The 27920-nt window shown below is 36.6% G+C and overlaps 1 protein-coding gene across 3 annotated transcripts in view; it reads right to left on the reverse strand.

The window, feature by feature from the left end:
* TBC1D19 (TBC1 domain family member 19) overlaps positions 1 to 27523 on the reverse strand; it is a 156856-nt gene extending 129333 nt beyond the window's left edge. The window contains exons 1-3 of one of the 3 annotated variants that reach the window (XR_007725721.1): positions 27306 to 27523; positions 4129 to 4201; positions 2914 to 2959 (exon numbers count right to left, since the gene is read on the reverse strand). Coding sequence is in view for 1 of the 3 variants with exons in the window: in XM_050790699.1 (XP_050646656.1) it covers positions 2914 to 2959; positions 4129 to 4201; positions 27306 to 27404 (218 nt within the window). In the remaining 2 variants the exon portion in view is untranslated. The remainder of the gene's footprint in view (positions 1 to 2913; positions 2960 to 4128; positions 4202 to 27305) is intronic. The other 2 variants (XM_050790699.1, XM_050790700.1) reach the window with 2 other exon arrangements.
* Positions 27524 to 27920: the final 397 nt, after the last annotated feature.

A 27920-nucleotide genomic window follows, 5' to 3' on the forward strand; every position in this document is an offset into this window, starting at 1 on the left:
ACTTCCATTTGTTAGCTATATGATGTTCAACAAGTTACTTAAGTGGTCTGCCATGGTTTGAATGTTTGTCCTTTCCAAAACTCATGTTAAAATTTGCGATTGTAACAGTATTCAGAGGTGGGATCTTTCAGAGGTGATTAGGCCATGAGCTTCACCGACATAGGTGGGACTGGTGACATTATAAAAGAGTGGGTTAAACCCCCTCTTGCCCTCTCACCTTCTGCCATGGGATGATGCAGCAAGAAGGCTCTCACCAGATGCCGGCACCTTGATATTGGACTTCCCAGCCTCCAGAACTGTGAGCCAATAAATTTCTATTCATTATAAATTACCCAATCTCAGGTATTCTGTTATAGTATCATGAGACACACTAAAACATGGTTTAAGCCTCAGTTTTCTCTTCTGCAAAACGGTGATCATAATAAATTTTACTTCATAGGGTTGTAGTGAAGATTATATTGAATAAGCCAATGCATGTAAAGTGTTGGCACAAAATAAGCATTCAATCACTGTGAATTATCATTCATATAATACTAAATAGTTATTAACACAATAACAAATATATAACTGTTTTAAATGAATGGAAAAGATAATTAAAGTATGCAATCTGAAATGGAGAGTGCTAACCTAGACTAGTTGAAAATTTCATGTAAATAACAGAATACAGAAAATTTTCTAGTATATTTGTCAAATAAGAAACTGACTAAAATCTTTGTAATGCTTACTAAAACAAGTAAAATGAAGCGTACTGTTTTCAGGTATAGTCTGTATAGCTCGTGTGTTCTATACCTCTATTAGGCATAAGGATGTGTATTTTTTATCTCCCATTGTTTAATATTACCTAATGAATACTCATACTTTCCTTTTTGCTTTCCTTATTCATCCATCCAATGGTTGCTGCCAATGAAAAATGCAACAGAATACGCTAAGTCTTCTTTATTCTTTTGACTTATGTTATGGGAAATGTTTCTTTCCCACCCCTGATGTGCACTTCCATGTGAAAAGAGTTCCATTACTATAACATTCTTGGACTCTCTCTAAGGCTTAACTCAACACACCACAGAAGAGGTTTATGCCTTATTCAACTTTTAAATTTGAGAAGCATAAACTGAACATACTGCCCCTGATCCAATGCTATTTGACTGGAAGGTTAAATCTATTTAATTCTTGAGATCAGTTGAAAGACTAATTTTGCTCTCATACTAAGCTATGTCCTCCTAGTCTTTATCAGTAATAAAAGTGTAATTTTGATATCCCATCTGCTTTTTTGTTTTACCTTGTTTCTTAATTTGTTCAGAACCCAAGCGAGGAATAAAAATAATATCACTGGACTCCTTAAAAAAATCCCAACGAGTTATTCAGAAAATATATACTTAAAGTTCTATTGTACAAAATGTCAACAATATGATAATGAATAAAACACAGTCCCTTCTATCAAGTAAAAGGGCAGTCTGTCACACAGAACAATTTTCAGTAATACTAGTAATATCACCTCAGATTGAGAATCCAGTGTTTGGAATTACACACAACAGGCACCTTTAGTACATATTATAAATTTAAAACCTTACTTGTCATGATAAATGTCTATTCCTTTGGTGACTGCCAAAGGTACTGTCACAGTACTACTAAAGGTATGGTCACAGTCAACTTCAATTATTAGACAGCAATTATATCTAACATTATTTAAGACTTCAAATCCAACTGGGAAGATGGATTTGAGCAAAGAAGCAAATACTAATTTTTTAAAAAATTGTATCTAAAGCACATGCGCACAGGCGTTCATCTGAGTCTCTTCATTTTAGAAACAATTCTGGTAAGCTGCATTATGTCATTTCCCAGTTAAATGAACTGGAAAAGTCAAGTTGAAAATGGGAGTGTTAAACACTAGAGAAGGCTACAGACAGAAATACAGTGATAGCAGTAAAGGAAAAAAAAAAGCAGACATGGGAACTCTATTAGACTTGGGAACTCTATTAGACTATGAGCTCTATGAGGGCAGAAATTGTGTTTATTGTTCTACACTATATGCTCAGTGCTTAGTATGGTGCTACCACATGGTAGGTATTCAATAAATAACTGACAAGTAACAGAACATTGAAGAAACTACAAAAGCTAACATTCTGGATTTACATTTTAAAATGGCAAACAGTTCTACACACCTTAATAGACCCTGATGTTAAATATAAATAAACAAAAACACAGATGTTCTTAATAATGACACCAATCTTGCCAAAGAACAAAAAAGATAATCATGTTTAGAATGGACAGTTTATAAAGACACAAAAAAAGAACGTCAGTAAGCTTCGGTTATCTGAAACATTAACTTTAGAGAAACATCTTATTCCCTAATTCCACTGGATAAATGAATTGTTAATATAAAATAATGGGTGGGGCCAGACGCAGTATCTCATATCTGTAATCCCAGCACTTTGGGAGGCCGATGCAGGTGGATCACTTGAGGTCAGGAGTTCGAGACTAGACTGGCCAACACGGTGAAACCCCATCTCTACTAAAAATACAAAAACTAGCCAGGTACTGTGGCAGGGGTCTGTAATCCCAGCAACTTGGGAGGCTGAGGCACAAGAATCACTTGAACCCAGGAGGCGGAGGTTGCAGTTAAGCCAAGATCATTGCACTGCACTTCAGCCTGGGTGACACAGTGAGACTCCATCTCAAAAAGAAAGAAAATTAAAAAAATAAAATAGTTGGTGGTTAAAAAAAAAAAACACACCTATTTCTTATTGTTTGTCAGGCAAGATGGTAGTAATTTTTAATTGTATTAACTTACTTGAAATGTTGTATAAATATTAATGATAATAATACAATAAGTATATATAACAATACTGGTTTTATTACTCACAAAGTAAATATAGCTAAACAAAACACTATTGCAAAATAGGTAGGAAAACTCACACACTCAGTTCACTATAAACAGCATTCTGAAGTTTCTTCTCCCAACCTGTTTTTTAAAAAAAGAATAAAATATATGAACATACTAGTTTTTAAATAAACATACATCATAATTAAATTTATCTCAACAAAACTTTGGCATCATATTTATTTGTGAAAGAACTTTGTCAACTGCCAATCCCTATATAAAGTGTTATTAAAGATTATTTCCTATATACTTACTATATCCCTTGGCTAACACTGAGCAGCAAAGTCACCAACATGATATTTTAAAATAATATTATTGCACCATTTTATCAAGTTGGGAGGAACATTTCCTTTTTCACTATCGAAGTGCTCAATGAATGTCAAAATCTTCGGATGTTGTACTACTAAAGCTGTAAGGAATGTGCCAAGGGAACAGCAAAAAACAGCCACCTGATGAAGACAGATGACAAGTATCTAGTTATAATTAACTTGTCAGCAAAGTCCTGGATGACAGAGGCAGATTATTGTGAGTTACCAATAGTCAGACCAGTTAGCTCAGCTTCTAACTATCCGGGACAACCACTTAACATCTCAGTTCCCATATGCAGATGCTGGACTAGGGAACCTCTCTCTCCTCTTGCTCTTTGAAAAGTTAGAATTTTCTTTTTATTTTCTGTGAAAGCATAAAAGGAAAAAAGTCACAACTGAAAAGTAAAATGAAAAATTATTTAACTAAGGAGATACTTAATACCTTAAGGATGTATTTATCCATCAGGATATTACCAGTAAGGCAAACAGTATTTAAAACAAACTAATGCAAAGGAGTCTTTCTCACAGAGTTCTTGAATTTTTGCACCATTTTGTTAAAATGTCTAATAGTTCTAATTCTCCCTAAATAGAAACCTATTTGGCCATAGTTTTCACAATTTTGAATGAGAAACTGGAAGGCTGGGGATAAAATATTATTTATTTTGCCTTGCAAGGGTATCCAAGGCACAGAATACAGTCATGGGTTCTTAGTTTCTGTTTCTGATTGGGCCAGTAAAGCTCTTTCCTCATCCCTCTTCTCTGCTTATCACTAGAGACAGAAACAAAAAACCATGGCTTCAGGCTGTTAAAAGCCTAAAACAAAACAAAACAGAATGACGACAACAAAGTAAGGTGGCTGTACAAGCTTGAGGGCTTAAAGAATTAGGAATAAATAAAACATTTTCTTATTTTGCCTTAAGTTATTAGGAAAAAATTACGAACCTGATATTTTAAAGAATTCCTTAATATCTTCTTTCAGTGATTCAAGTTTAATCTCAGGTCTCTGAAGACTGGCCTAATAATAATAATAATAATAATAAAGAAAGATAAGGAAGGAAAAGACATTCAAAGTAAATCATTTCAGTTGATATTTAGAACAAATGAAATGTTTAAAAAGGAGTGTCCAAAAATGTATACTATTTGAAAAATCCTCTTGAAGATAGAGCTTAGAACTATCTAGAATAGCTTGTAAGAAAGAAGACTTTCTCACTAACTCTTAAAGGATCTGTGATAGTATACTAAAGTCTACTAAAATTATAAAAACTTGGAGACTATGAGTCCTTATCATCTTTATCTAGGGTCTCAAGTTGGAAAAATACTCAGATTTTATAAATTCATTGCCTTGATATTATATTAAATATATATGGCACCTGTACCTAATGACTGAAAAAACAGTTGCATCCATGTAAATGGATCTTTGCATAGTGTCTTCCTCTTTGGGTTGCTTTTCAATGTAAATGCATTGTGTATATTTGTAGAAAATACATAAAACTACTAGTTCATAAATGTGTATTATTAGTGTTTTACCTTCAAGTGCATTTTTCCTATTCTACTGGTTTTTCACACTGCAATTTTTACCAAAAAATAAAATTTTTCCTACTTGTAATGGCTTTGATTACTCTCAAAGTGTTGATGTTCCATCACCTAGCTCTGTCAAATTCTAGCAGCATAATTCTTCAGAAGGAATTTCTATTAGAGGATCTCAAATAGAGTATTTCAAACCTAAGAAATCAAAACTTGGTTTTATCCTCCACTCTCTGTCTTGTTCCTTCTCTTACATTTTTCAAATCTGCATCTATAAAATTACCATTTACCAAATCTTCCAAGTTAGAAACTTCAAATTTATTCTCAATTCCACACTAACTCTTCCATGATTCAATGCCTTTCTGGGAGATGGCACTGGTGGCAGTGAGATTTTTTTTAAAAACGTCCTCGATTTCCACATAAAAACAGACCAAGCAACTAGATAGCAAAGCCAAATCCCTTGGAAAATATTCACAACAAAATTAGATGATAAGCTATCCCCCAGAAATACAAGCAGCTGAGGATAAACCAACTGCCACAAGACCTGTAAGGTATCAACATCTGTACAGGAAGAAGCAGAAGAAACAATTGGCTATCTGATGTAGTGAAAACAAAAGAACCCCAAAGTAGTCAACAAACATACACTTGAACACATGATGAGCCAACTTTAGAGCAGAAGTTAAAACAGGGAGGGGTTTTGCCTAATCCAAATATAGCCAGGTGATATCTGAAGAGACTGGAGCAATCCAGTACCTATAAATTCTTAAAACTGACAAATCAAGGCTCCCTTTCCAAAGTCTGGAAATGTTGATAGAGTAATAAAAAAGGAGAATGATAGGGAGCTAACTCATTACCTTAAACAGTGGTAAATAATGAAAAAGGCATTTATGCTGCCTTTCCTATTGGCACTATACCACTGGATATCTACACAGTAAATGAGGGGAAATGACTCTGCAAAAGTATTCTAGCTAATAACTAAAATAGATATGACATAATTAGAATATCACAACTTTGCAATCCCCAAAGAATTACTAATTCTAGGCATTGAGCAAAAATAGCTACTAACATTGCAAAAGAGATAATCAGACATTATGTGGTTTTCAATGAAAGAAGACTCTACTGCTATTGTCAGGCCAAAGGGATAACACCGGAGTATCATGAAGCCTCTGGGTCCACCTGTTAACTTATAAGACGTACAAAGGACAGAGGAACATGTTGAGTTATACCATGAATTTGCAGTAAGAAAAATCTCCAGGCTATGGGAAATTCTAAGGTCAAACAGCCTCGTTCTTCAGCTGATAAACTGTAAGGAAAAACAAAGGAAGGAGAGAAAACCTATAGCTTAAAAAAAAAAAAAAAAAAGACAAAGACATTTTAAAAATAGGCAGGACTAAACTACAGTGTCTAGAGATATATATTTGATTAATAAAATTATCAAGGAATGCAGAAAATATAAAAAATACTCAATGTCACTAATCACTAAAGAAATGCAAATCAAAACTGCAATGAGATACCATTTCACACCAGTCAGAATGGCTACAATTAAAAAGTCAAAAAATAACATGTCAGGAAGGCTGTAGAGAAAAGGGAAGGTTTACACACTGCTAGTGGGAATGTAAATTAGTTCAGTCATTGTGGAAAGCAGTCTGGAGATTTCTCAAAGAACTTAAAACAGAACTACCATTTGACCCAGCAATCCCAATTACTGGTATATATGCAAAGGAATATAAATCATTCTACTATAAAGACACATGCATGCCTATGTTCATTGCAGCACTATTCAGAATAGCAAAGAAATGGAATCAACCTAAATGCCCATCAACAGTAGATTGGATAAAGAAAATGTGGTACATATACAACATGGAGTACTACACAGCCATAAAAAACAACGAGATCATGTCTAGCAACATGGATGAAGCTGGAGGCCATTATCCTAAGTGAACTAAGAGCAGGGACAGAAAAACAAAACCCACATGTTCCCACTTATACATGGAAACTGAACATTGAGTACACGTGGACACAAAGAGGGAACAATAGACAGCAGGGCCTACTTGAGGGTAGAGGGTGGGAGGAGGATGAGGAATGGAACTACCTACTGGGTATTATACATACTATCTGGGTGATGAAATAATCTGTATACCAAACCCCCATGATAAACAATTAATCTATATAACAAACCTGCACATGTGCCCCTTAAACTAAAAGTTAAGAATAATAAAATATCTAACAGAACAGCTAAAAAAAAAAAGAAATGCAGAAAAGTGATTACCATAAATCTCATGTTATCAGAAATGGAGGGGTTTGTGATTGGGATGGGACAAATGGAGAGGTTTCCAGTGTGGCTGGCAAAGTTTCACTTATAGGGTGGTCATTACAAAGTCCTTCACTCCATAACAACACATTATAGATTTGTATCTATAATATAAATATAAATTTATATACTTATGGGCTAGAAAGGTTCAAAAAAGACAGGATCAAAGGTCCTCCCAATCTATACTTTCTCTCTATTTTAAAGTCCCACATTTAGTCTAAGACAAGTCTTCTTTCTCATTTGAATTACTGCAACAACCTCTAAATTGGGCTTCTTGTCACCTTACTTAAATTGTGACCACTTCCACCTGGCATTCTCAAAACTCCCTTACTCTATTTTTTCTTCTTTCTTAGCATTTGTCACCTTCTATTATACTGCACGATTAATTTATTTTCTATGTTTATTGGTATATCATCTATCTCATTACATTGGAAGTGGTAAGCTCCATTAGGGCAGACATTTCTGCCTTTTTTTACTGTCTGTATCCCAAGTGTTTTCTGTAAACCTAAGTTGTTTTCACACAGTAGGTGCTCAATAAATGTTTGTTGAATGAATGAACCAATTCTCCCTTTCCCAATCTATCTTCCAGCATTTCTTTCTAAAACATAAGTCTCTCCCAGCTGTGGCTCTTCACAGCTTACATAAGAAGTCTACATTTTTTAACATGGCATACTTGGTCCTTCACAATGTAGACCCAACTTATCTCTACAAATTCATCTCCTGCTGTTGCTCCACCAAGTTAACAACAACCTCTTCTCACACCTACTCCCCATACACATCTTAGCCACAGTAAACTATATTACTGATTTCCCAACTCTCAGTCCTTTAAGGGCTGTTCATATTTCCTCAGATGGAAGTGCTCTCTCACTACCTTGGCAAACACCCACTAGCTTCCAAGACATCCTTCAAATATCACCTCCTTTCCTTAGGCCAGGCAGCAAGGATAAAACATTATGTTCCTCTGTTTCAACAATTATCAGATTACAATGTAATTTTCAGCTCACCTATTCATCTTTCTGACTAGACTATAAGTTCGAAGGCAAGGAATGGGTCTTTATTTTTGCATCCCAAGTATCATCCTGGCATTAATTATTGTTTGACAAAATTATATTAACCAAACCACATTCTATTTTTTACCCAATTTCCTCCCCCGCAAAACAAGGAACTTGATAAAAATTATGGTTAAGTGAAGAGACTGTTTTCCAATATGTTACTCCTAGAAAAGACTTTTAAAAGCAGAAAAACCCTGGTAATTATTCAAATGCACTAAATTGAAAGTAAATAAGCTATCTTATACTAGCCTGCACTTGAAAATGATTCGGAGAGAAAACAATTTAAGGAATTTTTTAAAAACTGGTTGTTTTTTCTAAACACTTTCAATATTTTAAGGTTGCTAGACCTCCTAGATATACTTTGCACCCAAACTAATTATAAACATCTTGAAGTATTTGAGGATCAAAAGCAGGACAGTGATAACATGGTAAGGCACAGTGGTTCTCAAACATGATTTAGCAACAGAACCTATTTTGCAAATGAAATTGAAAACCTATTAGGAATCCTATATAAAACACATTGAAAATGATATTACCAAACAATAAGAACAATGAGCCTTTTCTTGTTTGCTAATGTTATGATTAACATTTAAAAGGTACAGCTTTATTCTGATATAGCCTCAATATCCAATTTCTGTATTTTGTTTTGGTGGTTCAGCATAGAGAAAAGTCCCGATCAAAGACATGTTTGCATTTTTAATAGACTTCCTGGTCATCTCAGCACACTCCCAAATTAAACTGATGTAGGAAATTGAAAGAAGCAGAGTTGGAAATTTTTATTTTGAGATAAATCCTAAAATTTACCACAAATACAAAATCAGACAAAGAGCTTCCAATACTGCTAAAATTACACATAACATGGTTTTACTAGTACATGATGGGGTATGACAAGCTCACTTGCCTTACATCTCAGAAGTATACCATCACCAGGGGCCTGTGTTGAACAGAAGCACTTGTGCTTCGCCTGGCCAACCAACCCCAAACACAGTATACCCACTGCATTAAGGTTCATCACTTGAACAACATTCCATAAGCACACATGTGCAAGCTCAGATATTTTAAAGGACCGGTGTAGAATTATATCTTTATAATCAAGCATGCATTTGTAAGAAGTGTCCCAAACACATGACAAAAGATAAGAGAAACAGGTTCTATTCTGGGATCATCCAGAAACAAGTTAATCTGGAAACACAGTAGTGGATTATGTGCTAAGCACTTGATATTTAGTGCATCTGAAAGTGTTATTTCTTAGTATAATTTTTAATTAAATATTTTTAAGTGAATATAGCTTTTCAGAATCCTTAGGTATAATAGAACACAGTTTGAAAACCACTTGGGACTAAATGAGAGTAGGATTTGGCATCAAAAGATCTGGAATCACCTCTCAGCGTAATTTACTAGCTTGTTCAAGTCATTTAACCTCTCTGTATGGCTTTTCTTCTTTATTTAATAGGAAAAATAATACCTTAACTAAGTTATTATGAGTCTCAAATAGAAAAATGTTCAGTTATTTTTAGGCTGTAAAGTCCAATATAAATTAAAGTTGCTGTGCTATAAAATATAAGATGTCCCAGATGGCAATGGACTAAATATCTGTAAAACTGTCAGTGAGGTGGGTGAGGGGGGCTGGAAGTAGAGGCTTTTCAAATATCTATGACAAAAGTTAAGTCTTCTTTAAACAAAATGCCTCTCACTCACTTTAAGAGCTAGTGAAGAATATGCTCAAAAATATAATCTAGTGAGAAAGGGTACAGTACATTTGCAGTTATGGTCCTGCATGCATCCTTCATCCATTTAGTTATGCTGATTCTGACATCCTCCACCCTTCTGCACTCCTAGAAACACATGACCAAACCTCTCCCACTCACACACATACACAAATCTAGTTTCTTTCAATTCCTACTAGAATAGTCCTAATCCAAAGTACTGGCCACTAGCAATCTTAAATTTCTAATCTTGGTGAACAAAAAGAACTGGAGAAGCAAAGCAGCTAAAATAGCAGCTAGGCCAAAGAAGCTGCAAAGTAAGCTGAGGCTAACTCTCCATTAAGTACAAATGAAGGCATAGGAAGTTCTACAAAAAGGGTTCCAAGGATCCTTTAATTCCCTCTAAAGAGACCTCATCCTCCCCGCTTTTCACTATGCTATTGTGCTAATCCTGAACTTCATCATTCTGTGCCCCATGGAACTGTAGGGTTAGAAGTGATTACAGAATTCTTCTATGTTGACTAACCATTTAATGCTTGATTATCCGCTCCAAATGATTTTCTGGCTTCAAAACTCTAACTTTAAAACTGTACCTTTCTAACTTAGAAACTGTCTACATCCCTACTTTAGTCAATTCCATCTCTGAACTATTCTACTGGAAAATTCTTACTTACTGATTAATTCTCCTTAAGATTTACCATCACTACCCCCTCCCCTCCACCACTCCACCCTGGGGTCATAGAAATAAGCTTAACGTCTCCTCTGTGAGAGAGCTTCCAATTTGAAGATAGCTACTGTGTCTTCCCTGAAGGCTTCTCCTTTTAAGGCCACAATATATTCCCGGGTTCTTCAAGTTCTCTTCATACAACAGAGCCTTCTTACCACCCTGGCCATTCCTCTCTGAGCAAGGTCCAGTGCAACTTGTTCTCCATTGTGGTAGTTTCTTAACTGGCCTCTCTATTTCACTCACTCCACTAGACCACTGATATTCAAACTTTTCAATCTCAGGACCCTCTTAAAAATTACTGATGAGGAGCCAGTTATAGTGGCATACACCTGTGATCCCAGCTACTGGGGAGGCTGAAGCTAGAGGGTCACTGGAACCCAGCTCTTTGAGACCAACCTGGGCAACATAGTGAGACTGCATCTCAAAAACATTATTGAGAACCCAAGAATGCTTTGTTTATGTGGATGACATCTATTGATATTTGCACTGGAAATTAAAACAAAAACAATTAAAATATTTGTTTATTAGAATGGTAGTTTTTCAAAACATTAAACATAGAGTTCATACGATTCAGTAATTATTCCACTTTTGAGTATATAGCCAAAGAAATGAAAACAGATACTCAAACAGATACTTGTACACCAATGTTCATAGTAGCATCTCTTTTTTTTGTTTGTTTTTTGAGATGGAGTCTCCCTCTGTCACCCAGGCTGGAGTGCAGTGGTGCTGATCTCTGCTCACTGCAAGCTCCGCCTCCAGGGTTCACGCCATTCTCCTGCCTCAGCCTCCCAAGTAGCTGGGACTACAGGCACCCGCCACCACGCCCGGCTAATTTTTTTTTTTTTTTTCCCCCAGTAGAGACAGGGTTTCACCGTGTTAGCCAGGATGGTCTTGATCTCCCAATCTTGTGATCCGCCCACCTTGGTCTCCCAAAGTGCTGGGATTACAGGCATGAGCCACCACACCAGGCCCATAGTAGCATTATTAATAATAGCCAAAGGTGGAAACAACCCAAATGTCTATAGATGGATAAATGGATAAACAAAAATCATATGTACATATATATTAGTACAATGGAATATTATTCAGCTCTTAAAAAGAAAATTCTGGCCTGGTGTGGTGGCTCACCCCTGTAATCCCAGCACTTTGGGAGGCCAAGGTGGGTGGATCACGAGGTCAAGAGACTGAGACCATCCTGGCTAACACAGTGAAACCCCGTCTCTACTAAAAATACAAAAAATTAGCCTGGTGTGGTGGCGGGCCCCTGTAGTCCCAGTTACTCAGGAGGCTGAGGCAGGAGAATGGTGTGAACCCAGGAGGCGGAGCTGGCAGTGAGCCGTGATGGCGCCACTGCACTCCAGCCTGGGTGACAGAGCAAAACTCCGTCTCAAAAAAAAAGAAAAAAGAAAAAGAAAAGAAAAAGAAAAGTCTGACACATGTTACAACATGGATGAACTTTCATGATATCAAGCTAAGTAAAATAAATCTGCCAAAAAAAACCAGATACTGTATGATTCCACTTACATAAGGTACCTAGAGTGGTTAAATTCATAGAGATAGACCACAGAATGGTGGTTACTACAGGTTGAAGAGGTGGAGAATGTGGAGTTATTATTTATGGGTACAGAGTTTCAGTTTGGAATGATGAAAAAGTTTTGGAGATGGATGGTGAGGATGGCTGCACAACAAGGTGTATATACTTAATGACAATGAACTGTATACTTAATGATTAAAATGGTCATTTTTATGTTATGTATATCTTACCACAAAAAAAATCTGTTCAATTCATTTTAATATAACTATAATAAACTCATTGTATACTAACTTATTTTTATTTAAAGTAATTGTATTTTCAAAAATAAAACAGTGAGAAAACAGGGTTTTACATTTTTGCAAATCTCTTTTGATGTCTGTCTTAAAAGAAGACAGCTAGATTTTTTATTCTGCCATAGTTTTCAGTCTGTGGTACTGTGTTGTTTTGGTTGTTGTCCATGGAAAAAGGAAGAGTATTTTAATATTCTTTTTCAGATAAATGGGGATATTCTCCTTTGATAGTATACCAAAATTTATAAGCAGTAGTTTCCTAAAGATTAGTTTTGATGTAGAATCTGACCATCAATAAACTTTCCATACTTTATAACATAAAAATACATTGATCAGTCTTGCACTGTGACTTAATTTTTTACATATCATACATAATTTTGTAACATTATACACTGGTCTTTTCAAATATATTGGTTAACTAAGTTATAAAGTGAAAACATATCATTGAATAAAAAGTAATGTTCATTACTATCACCACGAATATGCAACTGGCACATAGGAAATGTTCAATAAATACAATGGAATATTATTCAGCCCTTAAAAGGAAAGAAAATTCCGACACACGCTACAACATGAATGAACTTTGAAGCCATCAAACTAAGTGAAATAAATTTTTAAAAAGACAGATACTGTATGTTTCCATTTGTATGAGGTACCTAGAGTAGTTAAATTCATAAGACAGGCCGTAGAACATGGTTACTACAGGTTGGTGGGAGCGGGGGAGAAGAAGAGTTATTACTTATTACTTATATATGCCTAGAGAGAGAGAGAGAGAGACATACACAATATATATAAAATACATAAACAAAAAGCTAAAACAGAAGTGATATTTTAAAAGGATATAATGTCCTTTCTCACATCAATCCCCAAAATATCCTTATCATGAGCTTAATAGTTTATACTTGTCTAATTTCTCTCAAGAGCCCATCCTACCACAGATGAGAAGCTCAATTAAAATATGTTGAATTACTACGTATCTTTATTTCTTCCTAATACTTTTGGTTCTTTCCAAAACTGTAGACCAGACCTGTTTCTGTAATCCTAGTCATCCCAGTGGACACACATTGTAGCCAGGAGTAAGATCTAGTTTCAAATGGAAAGTTCTGGCTCTGCAAAAGCTGACCATGCCTTATACTCAATCTGCGCTGTATAATTCCAGCCCTGCTCTGGTTTCTCTCACCTGAGGATGGATCCCTCACCGGTTTTCTTTTGCTGACATCTCCAAGCTGACCCCCTTCTCTTCCAGCACTGGCTGTCTTGTCCCCTATTCATCCGTATCTTTATTCTTAGCCTCCTTTCATGGTATACTTTATGCCTGAAAGTCTTCACTTCACATTTAGTAACCAATTTTCTACCTTTCATTTCAACTTGGTCTTACCTAATTCAACCCTACCTGACCTTCTATAAACAACTCAGTTTCCTCTAAAAGCTGAAATAAAACATGAAGAGATGTACTTAAACAAAGTAAACCCACATTTTAGTATTTCTGTTATCCCTTACATACATATTTTCTATGGAGACAAGAACTTTCTTATTTTATAATCCTGTATACCATTATTTATTTCTTTACTGTTTTAACTTTTCAGGATTAAAGGACAAACAGCAGCTAAAGTAGATATGGGTAAGTATGACAGCACTCCCTGGTTCACACCAAATGTAATCAGGGTTCTTGACTTATGACAACAACCTATTAGTTGCGTTATTCCTTCTCTCTTCAAAGCCTATTTTCTTTCAAGTTCCTTCCTTTTGCAATTCTATTATTTATAATGACAATGTGAGCAACAAAACATATTAAACACTTAATGGAATGAAAATAACATTTGGGGTATTACACAACATCCATTTTAAATACAAATAATGCATAATAACATGGCTGATCTGGTGCTAATCACTCCATTGTCTAGAAGATGAGTGAGCAAATTCTTTTTATTTATTTATTTATTTTGTTATTTTTGTAGAGACAGTCTTGCTCTGTCGCCCAGGCTGGAGTGCAGTGGCGCAATCTCAGTTCACTGCCACTTCTGCCTTGAACAAATCAAGGGTTCAAGCAATTCTCCTGCCTCAGCCTCCTAAGTAGCTGGGACTACAGACACACACCGCCACACCCAGCTAATTTCTTCTGTACTTTAGTAGAGACATTGTTTCACTGTGTTGCCCAGGCTGGCCTCCAACTCCTGAGCTCAGGCAACCCGCCCACCTCGGCCTCCCAAAGTGCTAGGATTACAGGCATGATCCACCACACCTGGCCAGCAAATTCAATTTTAAGATGCAGGTTGAATTCATAAAGTACCTCAGAAAACAAAAATAGCCCTTTTCTAGAGAACACAAAATTCCACACTCTCTTTAACAAATTTCAACATATAAAGGGATACATTAAAATGCAGTCAACGTTTAAAAGAAGAGCTAATGGTGTGGGGTGGGGAAATCCAAAAATCATTTATATTTGGCTTTGAAATATTCTGTGTGATTTTATATTTCCAACTAAGTTGGGCCAACACTGCTCTAGCACTTTCTGGATATACCCAAACAGATAAAATGAAGGCAGTACAGAAGATGCTGGTGGCATGAAAATGTCCTCTTGATTAAATTTTAAAAGGCTTGTAACAAACCACCAGTTGTTTAAAAATATATTATTAAAGCTGATTGTAAAGTTGCCTTTAAAGAGTTATTTCTATTAAATGTCAGTGCTAATGGATATAAACTAAGGCAAAGTTGGTATCACAGATTCTCTTACAAGTCCAAGATTACGTTATTTTAAAAGATCTATAAATACATTCTTTTAAAGTATGAATCTATAATATTATAGATCTGTCTAATAAATCTACATTGATTTTACAAATAGGCATATACATATAAAATATAGATCTTATTTTATCTTAAGAACCAGCCAAATACCTTTTTGAGTTTCTTGTGTAATCATCTCCTGACTCCTGCTGTATCCTTCTTTCTGTTCTTGCCCAACTTTCTATTTTGTCTATTTTCTAACTTTCTAATTTTCTATTTTTTCTATTTTTTCTTTCTATTCTTTCTATCCTTGCCCAACTTTCTATTACTCCAAGGATTAACCTCCTGATGTTATATGTACAGATCCATAATCCTTTTTTGAAATCCTGAAGCCTGAAAAGCTTTGCAAACCAAGTCTTTTCAAAACTGAATTAGAGGCAAAATCTGTCCTGACTTGAACTCACGTGGTACAAAATTGGCAGAAGAATACTTAGGGCTGGGCGCAGTGGCTCACGCTTGTAATCCCAGCACTTCGGGAGGCCGAGGTGGGCGGATCATGAGGTCAGGAGGTCGAGACCATCCTGGCTAACATGGTGAAACCCCGTCTCTACTGAAAATACAAAAAATTAGCCAGGCATGGTGGCGGGTGCCTGTAGTCCCAGCTGCTCGGGGAGGCTGAGGCAGGAGAATGGCATGAACCCGGGAGGTGGAGCTTGCAGTGAGCCGAGATGGCGCCACTGCACTCCTGCCTGGGCAACAAAGCAAGACTCTGTCTCAAAAAAAAAAGAAGAATATTTAGTCATTTATCATACATAGTGTAAAAATTCATGCATTTTGCTGCAGAAACGTTAGTGTATACAATTACAAGGTACTGCCAGATCCTGATAGGGATATTAAATAACAAAATATGCATGAATTACCTTTCTATAATTTAAAAAATAATATGAATTCCTTAATATCTGGTCCTTAGACTTTGCACAAGGGAATGTATGGACTGTATATACTTATTTGTAATACTATCATCTCTTCATGAGGGCAAAAAAGATTAAAATATGATTAAGAATGATTAATATCAACTAAATATTAATGCTACAATACAATAAATAGCAATGTCTTATGAAATGTAAAGTATATACAGATTTAAAATGCATGGCAAAATAACACACAAAGAAAGGGGTGAGTACATTGTTCTAAGTTCTAGCATTATATTACAGGAAAATAGTAAAAGTAATAATTTATGTAAAACTATAATCAGGAATAAGTGCTGTAACTCTAGTGTAGATACCTAAAGAAGAGTACAGCAAGTTAATGAAGAGGAAAATGTAATAAAGGATTTGAATAATCCAAAAGAATGCAGAAATGAGAGAAAACAATATGAAGTAGATTAAATAAGAAACAAATATTAATGTGAGTTATAAAACCATATAGATCAGTAAATTCATTAAATGTAAATAGACTAAATAATAAAATTAAAAGACTATTAAAAAAATACAAAGGCCAGGCGCAGTGGCAAACGCCTACAATCCCAGCACTTTGGGAGGCTGAGGCAGGAGGATTACCTGAGGTTAGGAGTTCCAGACTGCCTGGCCAACATGGTGAAACCCTGTCTCTACTAAAAAAAAAAAAAAAAAAAAAAAAAAAAAAAAAAAAAGACTCTAGCTGTCAGTCTGGATTTTTAAGAAAACTATATGACGTCTTTACAAGATATACATTAAATACAGTCACAAAGAAGGTGAAAATAAAAGGATAGAAAAAGTCATACCATGCAACTGCTAACCAAAAGAAACCTGATGTAGCCATAGTAACACCATACAAAACAGACTTTAAGGCAAGAGCCTCACCAGAGATAAAGAAAGATACTTCATAACGATTCAGAGGTTAAACCAACAGGAAAATATCATAAAATCAATCCACATATAACCACTAAAAATAGCCTTAAAATACATAAGCAAAAATCTGAAAGAATTAAAAGGAGAAACAGACTAATACACAATCATAGTGGGAGATTTTAACATATTTATTTTAGTAGCTGATGGAACAAACAAAAAAATTCAATAAGATTATAGAAGAGCTGAACAGCATAATTTCCAACTTGGCCTCAGTGACATATATAGGTAATCTAATTCAACAATGGCAATATAAACATTCTTTATGAGGTCACATGGAACATTCAGCAAAACTGACTATATTCTGGGCTATAAAGCAAGCCTTAGCAAATCAAGCAAATTAGCAAAGCAAGCTTCAGCCTAGAAATCAATAACAAAAATATTTTTTAAAGTATCTCAATTGCTTGGAAATTAAGCAATATACTTCAAAACAGCCCTTGAGTTAAATATTAGAAAAATTTTAGAAGATATTAGAAAACATTTTAAACAAAAGAATAATAAAAATATGACTCATTAGGACTGTGGAATGCCATCAAAGCAGTGCTCAGAAGAAAAATTATAACCTTGCATGCATGTTTTATAAAAGAGGAAAGACTTCATGTATGGCACAAGCTTCCAATTTAAGAAACTAGAAAAAAAACAGCAAATCAATCTCAAAAAAAAAAAAAAACAGGAGGAAATTAATAATAAAGAACTGATCTGAAATTAAGAGAAAATTAGTAAACCCAAAAACTGGTTCATTGATGAGACTAATAAAATTAATAAACCTCTAGTAAAATTGTTCAAACACAGACACACACATACACACTAGTTACCATTATCAGAAATGGTAACAGATTTTTTTCAGATATTAAAAAGAAATAGAGGTTTATTATAAACAACTTTAGGCCAATAATTTATACAATTTAAATAAAAACAAATTCCTTGAAAAATGCAACCTATCAGAACAAACAATAGAAACACAGAAAATCCAAATACTTCTGTATCTATCAAAATGAAATCTGTATGAGCCGGGCATGGTGGCTCATGCCTGTAATCCCAGCACTATGGGAGGCCAAGGCAGTGGGTCATATGAGGCCAGGAGTTTGAGGCCAGCCTGGCCAACATGGCAAAAACCCATATCTACTAAAAATACAAAAATTAGCCAGGCGTGGTAGCGCGCGCCTGTAATCCCAGCTACTCAGGAGGCTGAGGCAGGAGAATCGCTTGAACCCAGGAGAGGGAGATTGCAGTGAACTGAGATCATGCCACTGCACTCCAGCTTGGGCAACAAAGTGAGATTCTCTCTCAAAAAAATTTTGAAAAATTAAAAATAAATAAATCTGTATTAAAAATCTTGCTAATACAATACTGAAGTACAACAAAGTTGGAGAATTGACACCACCAACTTCAAGACTTACAAAGGTATGCAATCAAGCCAGTGTGGTATTGGTGAAAAAACAGACACACAAATCAATAGAACAGAATAGAGACCTAAAAATAGGTCCACATAAACATCACCAACTCATTTTTGACAAAGGAATAAAGGCAATTCAAGGATGAAAGACAGTCTTTTCAGGAAATAGTACTGGAACATCCACATGCAAAGGAGAAGGGAGGAAGAGAAAGATATGGTGGGTGGTGGGAGTGGGGGACAAGAAATGGAATCTAGAAACAGACTTAGACCTTTCACAAAAATTAACTCCAAATGAAGCATAGACCTAAATGTAACACATAGAAATATAAGATGTCTAGAAGATAACATAGGAAAAAATCTAGATGACCTTAGGGTTTAGCTATTAATTTCTAGACACAATACCAAATGCACAATCCATAAAAGAAAACAATTGATCAACTGGACTTTATTAACATTTAAAATTTCTGCTCTTAAAAAGATATTGAAGAAAATAAAAACACTAGCCACAGATTGGAAGAAAATATTTGCAAACGATTATACCCAAACATACAAAAAATTCTTAAAACTCAATAAGAAAACAACCCAATTAAAAAATGGGCAAAAGATCTGAATAGACACCTAACCAAAGAAGACACACAGACGGCAAATAAACATAAAAGGATACTTAACATCATATGTCATTAGGGAATTGCAAATTAAAATAATAAGATATCACAACAAACATTAAGATGGCTAAAATCCAAAACAGTGATAGCACCAAGTGCTGGGGAGGATGTGGAGCAACCAGCACTCTCATTTCTTGCTGATGGGAATGTAAAATGGCACAGCCTCATTGGAAGACAGGTTGTCAGTTTCTGATGGTTAACCACTCTCTTATCACACAATCTATCAATTTCACTCTTTGGTATTTACCTAACATAGCTGAAAATTTATGTCCATACAAAAACCTACATATGAAGGTTTATACCAGGTTTTCTTTGTTGTTGTTGTTCTGTTTTGTTTTGTTTGAGACAGAGTCTCGTTCTTTTGCCAGGCTGGAGTGCAGTTGTAGCAGGATTTTTTAGGGAATCAGAGAGCCCGAGGGGTTGAGGAGGATATTTATTATTTAGGTGCACCAGCCCAGTCGGATTAACATCCAAAGGACTGAGCCCTGAACAAAGAGTTAAGTTACCTTTTAAGCATTTCATGGGGTGGGAGAAGATCTGTGCAGGTAGAAGCATATAACAGAAGCAAGAAACAAAGACAGTTATTCAATTAATTGAGACATGCACTACATCGTTTCTTACTTTTCAAGGAAAAACATATTTTACGGCTTGAGTTTATCTGTCTAGTGACCTTGCAGCTGCACAGCTAGAGAAACAGGGTCTTTACAATGCCCAAGAAAGGGAGAGATAAGGCTCACTAGTCACAGAAAAACGGGCAGTTAATTTTTAAAGGACTCCAGCTCTTTGTCTTTCTCGGGTGGAATTGGGTTTTCTTACATATAACTGAGTTTCTGCTTACACATTCTTTAATTTCTTTTAATTCCTGTTCCACAGTGGCGCGATCTCAGCTCACTATAGCAGTTTTATTCATAAGTGCTAAAATTTGTATGCAACCAAGATGTCTATCAATAAGTGAATGCATAAACAAACTATGGTACATCCATACAATAAAATATTACTAAACAGAAAAAAAAATCAGCTATCAAGCCACAAAAAGACAGAGAGGAACACTAAATGAACATTGCTAAGTGAAAGATGCCAGTAAAATAACTACATACCATAGAATTCCAACTATATGATATTCTTAAAAGCAAAACTATAGAGACAGTAAAAAGTGGTTGCCAGAGTCTCAGGGGGAAGGAAGTAATGACCAGGTAAGCCACAGGGGATTTTTAGAACAGTGAAACTATTCTGTATGATACTGGAATTGTGAATACATAAATACAGGACATCATGTATTTGTCAAAACCCATAGTAACCATGTACAGTGTGAACACCTGGAATTCCAGCTACTTAGGAGACTGAGTCGGAAGGATCCCTTGAGCTCAGGAGCTTGAGACCAGCCTAGTGAGACAAACATAGCAAGACACCATCTCACAAAAAAAAAAAAAAAAAAAAAAAACAGACCTGCAAGACAAAGAGTGAACCGTGAACCTTAATGTAAACCATGAACTTTAGTTAATAATAATGTATCAATATTAGTTCAACTGAAACAAATGTATCACACTAATGCAATATTTGTTAATAATAGATGAGAACTGTGCAAAGGAGAGGGATAAATGGAAACTGTACTTTCTGCTCAATTTTTCTGTAAATGTAAAGTCTATTAATTTAAAAATATTCTCAAATAGAAAACTCCAGACATAGGCTTCGTTGAAGAATTCTTCCAAACATTTAAAAAATAACAAATCTCATAACACTCTTATGGCAAGTAGAAATTTTAAAAGGGAGGCAACATTTCCCTACTCATTTTATGAGGCCAGCATAACCTTGACATAAAACTTGACAAAGATGGTTACAAGAAAGGAAAATTACATACCAATCGTTTTCATGACAGTATATCATTCTTTATACACTATTTCTTGGAGTTCTGTTAGCTCCACTGTAGAAAGCTACTACAAAAGAGTGTCACCCCCAGCCTAATAATAAGAAAAACAGTACAATATTCAAAAATCATACATTTTGAACCCATCAGGAAACTGAAGCTATAAGACAACCAAGTGAATTAAATTCCAAGGAGTAACAAGCTCCTTCAAGGACAAATGGGATTCCAAACTACTTCACCTTTGGTAGAGCACAGAAAGAAAAGGAAGCTACTATACAAGAGAGTAAGAAGAAATGAACTAAAATGTTAACTATTATAGACAAGATGTGGGCTAGTGTGTCAGTTTGGAATAACTGGGAACCCAAAATGCAAGGGGAATTCACACATATTTGCATACTCTTTTCCATGGGTCTATGCCAGATGCCCACACAAAAGATTGAGAGCAGAAAGCTACAAAGAGCACTCTTCTGTGGCACAGCTGTGCAAAAAGAGATAGGCTGCCACTGCAGGACAAGCATAAAACTGTGCTACCTTGGCCAAACTCTCCTCTCATCTGAAGCAAAGGACGAAAAACACGGGAGAAGGTTCAGAAACCCTCCCATTCTGAAGACAAGGCAGTAATTCATTGCTTTTGGGGGTGGGATAGATACAAAAACCCTCAACCTCATAGGAAAATAAGAAAACTCTTGGGCCTAGGATCCTACAACAATACAAAGCAGAGGTAAACTAGCACTAGGGCAGAGCAGGTATGGGTCTTTCACTCAATACTTACCACAGATACAAGGCAGAACTGGGCTGCCAAAGGGATAAGGGGATGGAGCATGCCAAAGCTGGGAAAGCTCCATACCCAAGGATAAAGCACATGGACTGAGTCAGAAGAACAGATGACTCCTGCACCTGCTGTGAGCCCAGGACTGAATAACAAACAACAGACTTCTGCTGGGGACAAGAGCACAGAGAGAGATCTCCCCCTGAGGAACAGGCAAGGAGAGACTGAAGAAAGTCAAGGATGTAGTAGAAACAATGAGAAAAACTCTGTAGTACCCTAAGATCTATGCCAAGCACAAAGTAACAGCAGTCTGCTACTGGGTTTTCTTGTTGTTGCTGTTGTTGTTGTTTGTTTTTTTGAGATGGAGTCTCGCTCTGTCCCCTAGGCTGGAGGGCAGTGGAACGATCTCAGCTCACTGCAACCTCCACCTCTCGGGTTCAAGCAATTCTTCTGCCTCAGCTTCCCAAGTAGCTGGGATTACAGGCATGCACCACCACCCCTGGCTAATTTTTGTATTTCTAGTAGAGACAGGGTTTCATCATGTTGGCCAGGTTGGTCTCAAACTCCTGACCTTAAGTGATTTGCCCACCTCAGCCTCCTAACTACCACTAGTTTTAAAGGAATCTGAAGCCTGTGATATAGTGAAGGTAATGACAAGAATAACAAAACCCAAACCCAGCTTGAGCCTTGTCTATATTGACTGAAGCCCCTACACTCAGTAAGGATATAGAAATACTGAAACAAAATTGTCTACTAGACCTAATTGAAAATTACGGAACAGAAACAGCAGAATAAGCATGCTTTTCAAGTACATACGAAACAAATAAGGTAAAACATATCCTGGATCCTAAAAGTAAGTAAGTTTAAAAGAGCTAAAATCATACATACTTTATTCTTGACCATAAGAGAATTAAACTAGAAATCAATCAAAGAAAGATACTGGTAAAGAACGCATTTATAAAAAACCCATGGGTTATTAGAACCCATAAAATCACAAGAGAATTTTTTAAAATTTTTAATTGGGTGAAAATGGCAATAAACTATATCCTAATTTATAGACACAAATAAACCAGTACACAGAAAGAAATTTACAGCATTAATTAGAAGAGAATAAAGATCTCAAATCAAAAATCTAAATTTCATCTAAATAGCTTAAAACATGCAAATTAAATCAAAAGCAAGCAGACAAAAATAATAAAGGAAAAAAATCAGAGCAACTGAAAACAGAAAAACCAAGAGCTTCTTCTTTGAAAGTATTAATTGATAAATCTCTAGCCAGATTAATTAGGGAAAAAAGAACACATGGCCAGGCACCCCGTGGCTCACGCCTGTAATCTCAGCACTTTGGGAGGCCGAGGCGGGCAGATCAAGGAGGTCAGGAGATCGAGACCATCCTGGCTAACATGGTGAAACCCCGTCTCTATTAAAAATACAAAAAATTAGCTGGGCATGGTGGCAGGTGCCTGTAGTCCCACCTACTCAGGAGGCTCAGGCAGGAGAATAGTGTGAACCCAGGAGCTGGAGCTTGCAGTGAGCCAATCTCACACTACTGCACTCCACCCTGGGCGACAGAGCGAGATTCCATCTCAAAAAAAAAAAAAAAGAACACACATTACAATATAAGGAATGAAAGAGGGGTTATCACTACAAATCCTACAGACACTAAAAGGACTATAAGGGGATCACATAGACAATTTTATACCAGTAAATTTGTTAAAATAGATTAAGTGCAGCAACTTCTTGAAACATAAAAACTACAAAAGCTTACAGAAGAAGAAATAGATAACCTGAATGGCCTGCATATATTTTTAATTGAATTTTTTTAATTAAAAATGTGTCCATAAAGAAAACTCTAGGCACCAGTGACTTTGCTGGGAACTCTACCACATATTTAAAGAGAAAATAATATTAATTCTACATAAATTCTTCCAGAAAATAAGGAACACTTCCCAACTCATTTTATAAGATCATCATTACCTGATATCGAAAGCAGACAAGCAGACAAAGTGTTACAAGAAAAAAAAAAAAAACCCTACAAAGAAATATCTTTTTTTTTTTTTTTTTTTTTTTTGGAGACAAGGTCTGGCTCTATCACCCAGGCTGGAGTGCAGTGGTGCAATCTGCTCACTGCAACCTCTGCCACCCAGGTTCAGGCCATCCTCCCAACTCAACCTCTCAAGTAGCTGGGACTACAGGTGTGCATTGCCACACCGGCTAATTTTTGTATTTTTTTTAGAGATAGGGTTTTGCCATGTTGCCCAGGCTGGTCTCAAACTCATGAGCTCAAGCATCTGCCCACCTTGGCCTCCCAAAGTGCTGGGATTACAGGCATGAGCCACCGTGCCCAGCCACAAACCAGTATCTTTCATAAATACAGTTACAAAATTTCAGCAAAATGTTAGCAAATTGAGTCAAGAAATATATAAAAAGGATAATGCATCATAACCAAGTGGAATTTATCTCAGGAATGCAAAATTGGTGCAACATTCAAAACCAATCAGTATTACTCATCCTATCAACATGAGCAGGAAAAATAATATGGACATATCGACAGATATAAAAAAAGTATTTAACAAAGTTCAACATCCATTCATGATAAAACCCTCAGAAAACTAGGGATAGAATAGAGCTTCCTCAACCTGAAAAATAAAAAGCATCTACAAAACATTGCACTGGAGGCATTATCCAGTACAATAAGTCAAGAAAAAGAAATAAAAGGCACACAGATTGGAAAGGAAAAAGTAAAACTGTCTTTAGTTCATTATGATACATGTACCTGGAAAATTTTAAGTAATCTAAGAAAACGTACTATAACCAATACATAAGTTTAGCAAGTTCTCAGGATACATAGTAAATAGATCAATATCAATTGCATTTCTGTATGTTAATAATAAACAATTAAAACTTAAGTCGCCATTTATAATAGCAGCAAAAACCATGAAATACTTAAGGGAAAAATCTTAACAAAGAGTGTACAATATTTCTGTGCTGAAACTACAAAACACTGACAAGAGAAAATAAAAACAATATTAATAAATGAAAAGACAAACCATGTCCATGGGCCAGGAAATTTAATATTGCTAAAATCTCGATTCTCCCCAAATTGATCTACAGATTCAACATAATCCCAATCCAATTTTCAACAATTTTTGTAGTAATTTGTAAGCAGATTCTAAAATTTATATAGCAAAGCAAAGGACCTAGAATAGCCAAAATAATTTTGGGAAAAAAAGGAACAAATTTGGAGGACTTTGATCTCAAAGCTTACTATAAAGTTACAAAAAGCAAGATAGTGTGGTATTGTATGATGAACAAATAGATCAATGGAACAAAATAGAGAGCCAGAAATTGTGTGTGTGTCTGTGTGTGTGTGTGTGTGTGTGTGTGTGTGTGTAATTGATTTTCGACAAAGGTGCCAAGGAAATTAGCAGACCTGTCCCTTTTGGATAACAACCACTTAACTCTTCAGTCTTCATTCCTCCTCTGTACCCCACAAGCACTGCTCTAATCCCTCCAAATTGATCGCCACCCCTTTAGCCTCTGGGTGCAGGACAAGGGCTGTAGGCAATGTTCTCCTCTACCTCCGGTCCTGTTCCTGCCCTGCTCCTTCACAACTTTAAACAATAATCTTCCCAGAAAGATCTCCCTGATAGCCTTGATCCCTCCCTCCCAAGCAATTCATTAATTGGTCCTCTAGTTTCAGTTGATTTGCCCTAATTGATTGAGGTACTACTCCTCACTGTGCAATTCTGACTCCAGCACTTTCTACCTGTGTATGCTTAGGATAGGTTTTTCAACAAATCAGTAATGGAAATACTGGATATCCACATGCAAAAAAAAAAAAAAAAAAAAAAAAGGCTTACCTTGCACCATATACAATAACTAACTCAAAATGAATCACAGACCTAAATGTAGAAGCTAAAACTATAAAACTTCTAGAACAAACAAACATAGTAGAAACTTTTTTAAGACCTTGAGTTAGGCAAACACTTAGGTAGGGAACAAAAAACACAAATCATAAAACAATTGATAAAAATTTATGTCACCAAAATTAAGCGTTTTTCCCTTTCAAAGACCCAGTTAAGAAAATGAAAAGATAATCCACAGACTGGGCAGGGTGCGGTGGCTCATGTCTGTAATCCCAGCACTTTGGGAGCCAGAGTCAGGCAGATCACTTAAGATCAGGAGTTCGAGACCAGCCTGGCCAATATGGTGACACCCCGTCTCTACTGAAAATACAAAAAATTAGCTGGGCGTGGTGGTGGATGCCTGTAACCCCAGCTATTCAGGAGGCAGAGGTTGCAGTGAGCCAAGAAATACCACTCCAGCCTGGGTGCAGAGGGAGACTCCATCTCCAAAAAAAGAAAATAATAACGACAGACTGGGAGGAAATATTTGCAAGACGCATATCTAATAAAGACTTATATCATAAAGAAAGAATCCTTACAACTCAACAATAAGAAGACAAACAATATGATTTTTTTTTAATGGGAAGAAGATTTGAACAGAGTACCTCACCAAAAAATACATAAGCACATGAGAAAATGCTTAACATAATTAGTCATTAGGGAAATGCAATAAAAGCTACAATAAGATACTATTACACTTCTACTAGAGAAGTATAATTAATTAATAAAAATAAATAAAAGACTGGCAACATCAAGTGCTATCAAGGATGCAAAACAACTGGAACTCTCAGAACTGCTAGTGGGAATGGAAAATGATACAGCCACTTTGGAAAAGTGTGACCGTTTCTCATAGAATTAAACATTACACTTACCATACAACTCAGCAATTCCAACCCTAGGTATTTATCCAAGAAAAAAAGAAACAAATATCCAAGCAAAACCGTATACTAGAATGTATATAGCAGCTTCACTTATAATCTCTAAAAACAGAACGCAGTCCAAATGCCCTTCACACAATAATGGATAAACAAACCATTGTACATTCACTGAAATATTACTCAGCAATAAAAAGGAACAGAACTACTGAAATACCAACAAAATGGATGAATCTCAAAAGCATTGTGTTAAATGCCAGAAAGCAGGCACAAAATGTACAAACTGTATGATTTCACTCATGTGAGTCACAAAAAAGGTAAAGATCTCGATCAATCTGTGCATCCTCAGTGCCTAGCATGTTATAAAATATCCAAAAAAATGCTAGGTGGTGGACGGATAGACGAGGAATCATTGCAGGGAGGGTAAAGTGCAAGAAAGTGATATATTGACCACAAAGCAGAAAGGTACCTGGGGACCCAAGTCCCCCCACAGGACGGAAAAAAGTGAGGGAAGGCGTGGTCCAAGCTACCTTCAGTGAGTCCAGCAGCTTAAAAAAAATAGACCCTGTAAATGACTGCAAGAATAGATAAATGAGTTGGTAAACCAAGCGCTTCTCTGGTCTGAAAAAAGGTGTGATGCGCCCCACCCTCCTTTATAAATCTATTAACTATGCCTGGGGCTGAGGCAGCAGAGCTTGCACCAGACAGGGAGGTGGGGGTTTTTTTGTTTGTTTTGTTTTGTTTTTGTTTTTTTGTCTGTTTGTTTTTTGAGCACCAGAGCGGAGCTGGAGAGGTCAGAGGCGAGCTCTGGCTTGGGTGAGGAGGGTGAAGAAGAGACACCGCTGCGGCCCCGCCCGTCTCCATCCCTTCCCACTCGGCCTCACTTACCCAGGCCTGCCGTTCCAGCTGAGAGTACAAATTGGAGCCCTTGAGCTTTTGGACTATCTGGGCAATAATGAGAGAGAGGTCCGACTCCTCCTGCAACATTTCCCCTGCCCTAGCCCGCCAAGCCGCGGGGACAGGCCGCCGGCGCGGAGCGAACGGGCTACCGGGTCCCACTCAGGGCCAGCGACACTTCTCCGGGACCTTATCACACTGGGACTCCTCCAGCGGGCGTTACCAGGCAACTGACGAGCCGTGTGTCCGTCCCTCTCTGGTCCCCTCAGCGCCTGAAGGCCCCAGCATCTGCGTTCCGCCTGCGGAAAAAGACCGGGGCGGGGAGGACGCTTTTCACACCATTGTTCCTGCCTTGTCTATTTTGTCTATGTTGAAAGGCAGGAAAGCTCATTCCTTCGGAGCCACAGCGCCTCTGATGCACAAGGGGGACACGGAGAATTGTGCATTTTACTATATAAAGGATCATTTTCTTCCACCTCTCAATTTCTGCACAAACAGGACTGTGGCACGCAATGATACTGCGAATTACAACCAAGAATTGTTAGGCTCTGACACGAGCTGCGTGAACGTGTTACAGTTTCCGCCTCTGTAAAATAACACCCAGTT

The sequence above is a fragment of the Macaca thibetana genome, chromosome 5 (genome assembly GCF_024542745.1).
Source record: "Macaca thibetana thibetana isolate TM-01 chromosome 5, ASM2454274v1, whole genome shotgun sequence".
NCBI classification, from domain to species: Eukaryota; Metazoa; Chordata; class Mammalia; order Primates; family Cercopithecidae; genus Macaca; species Macaca thibetana.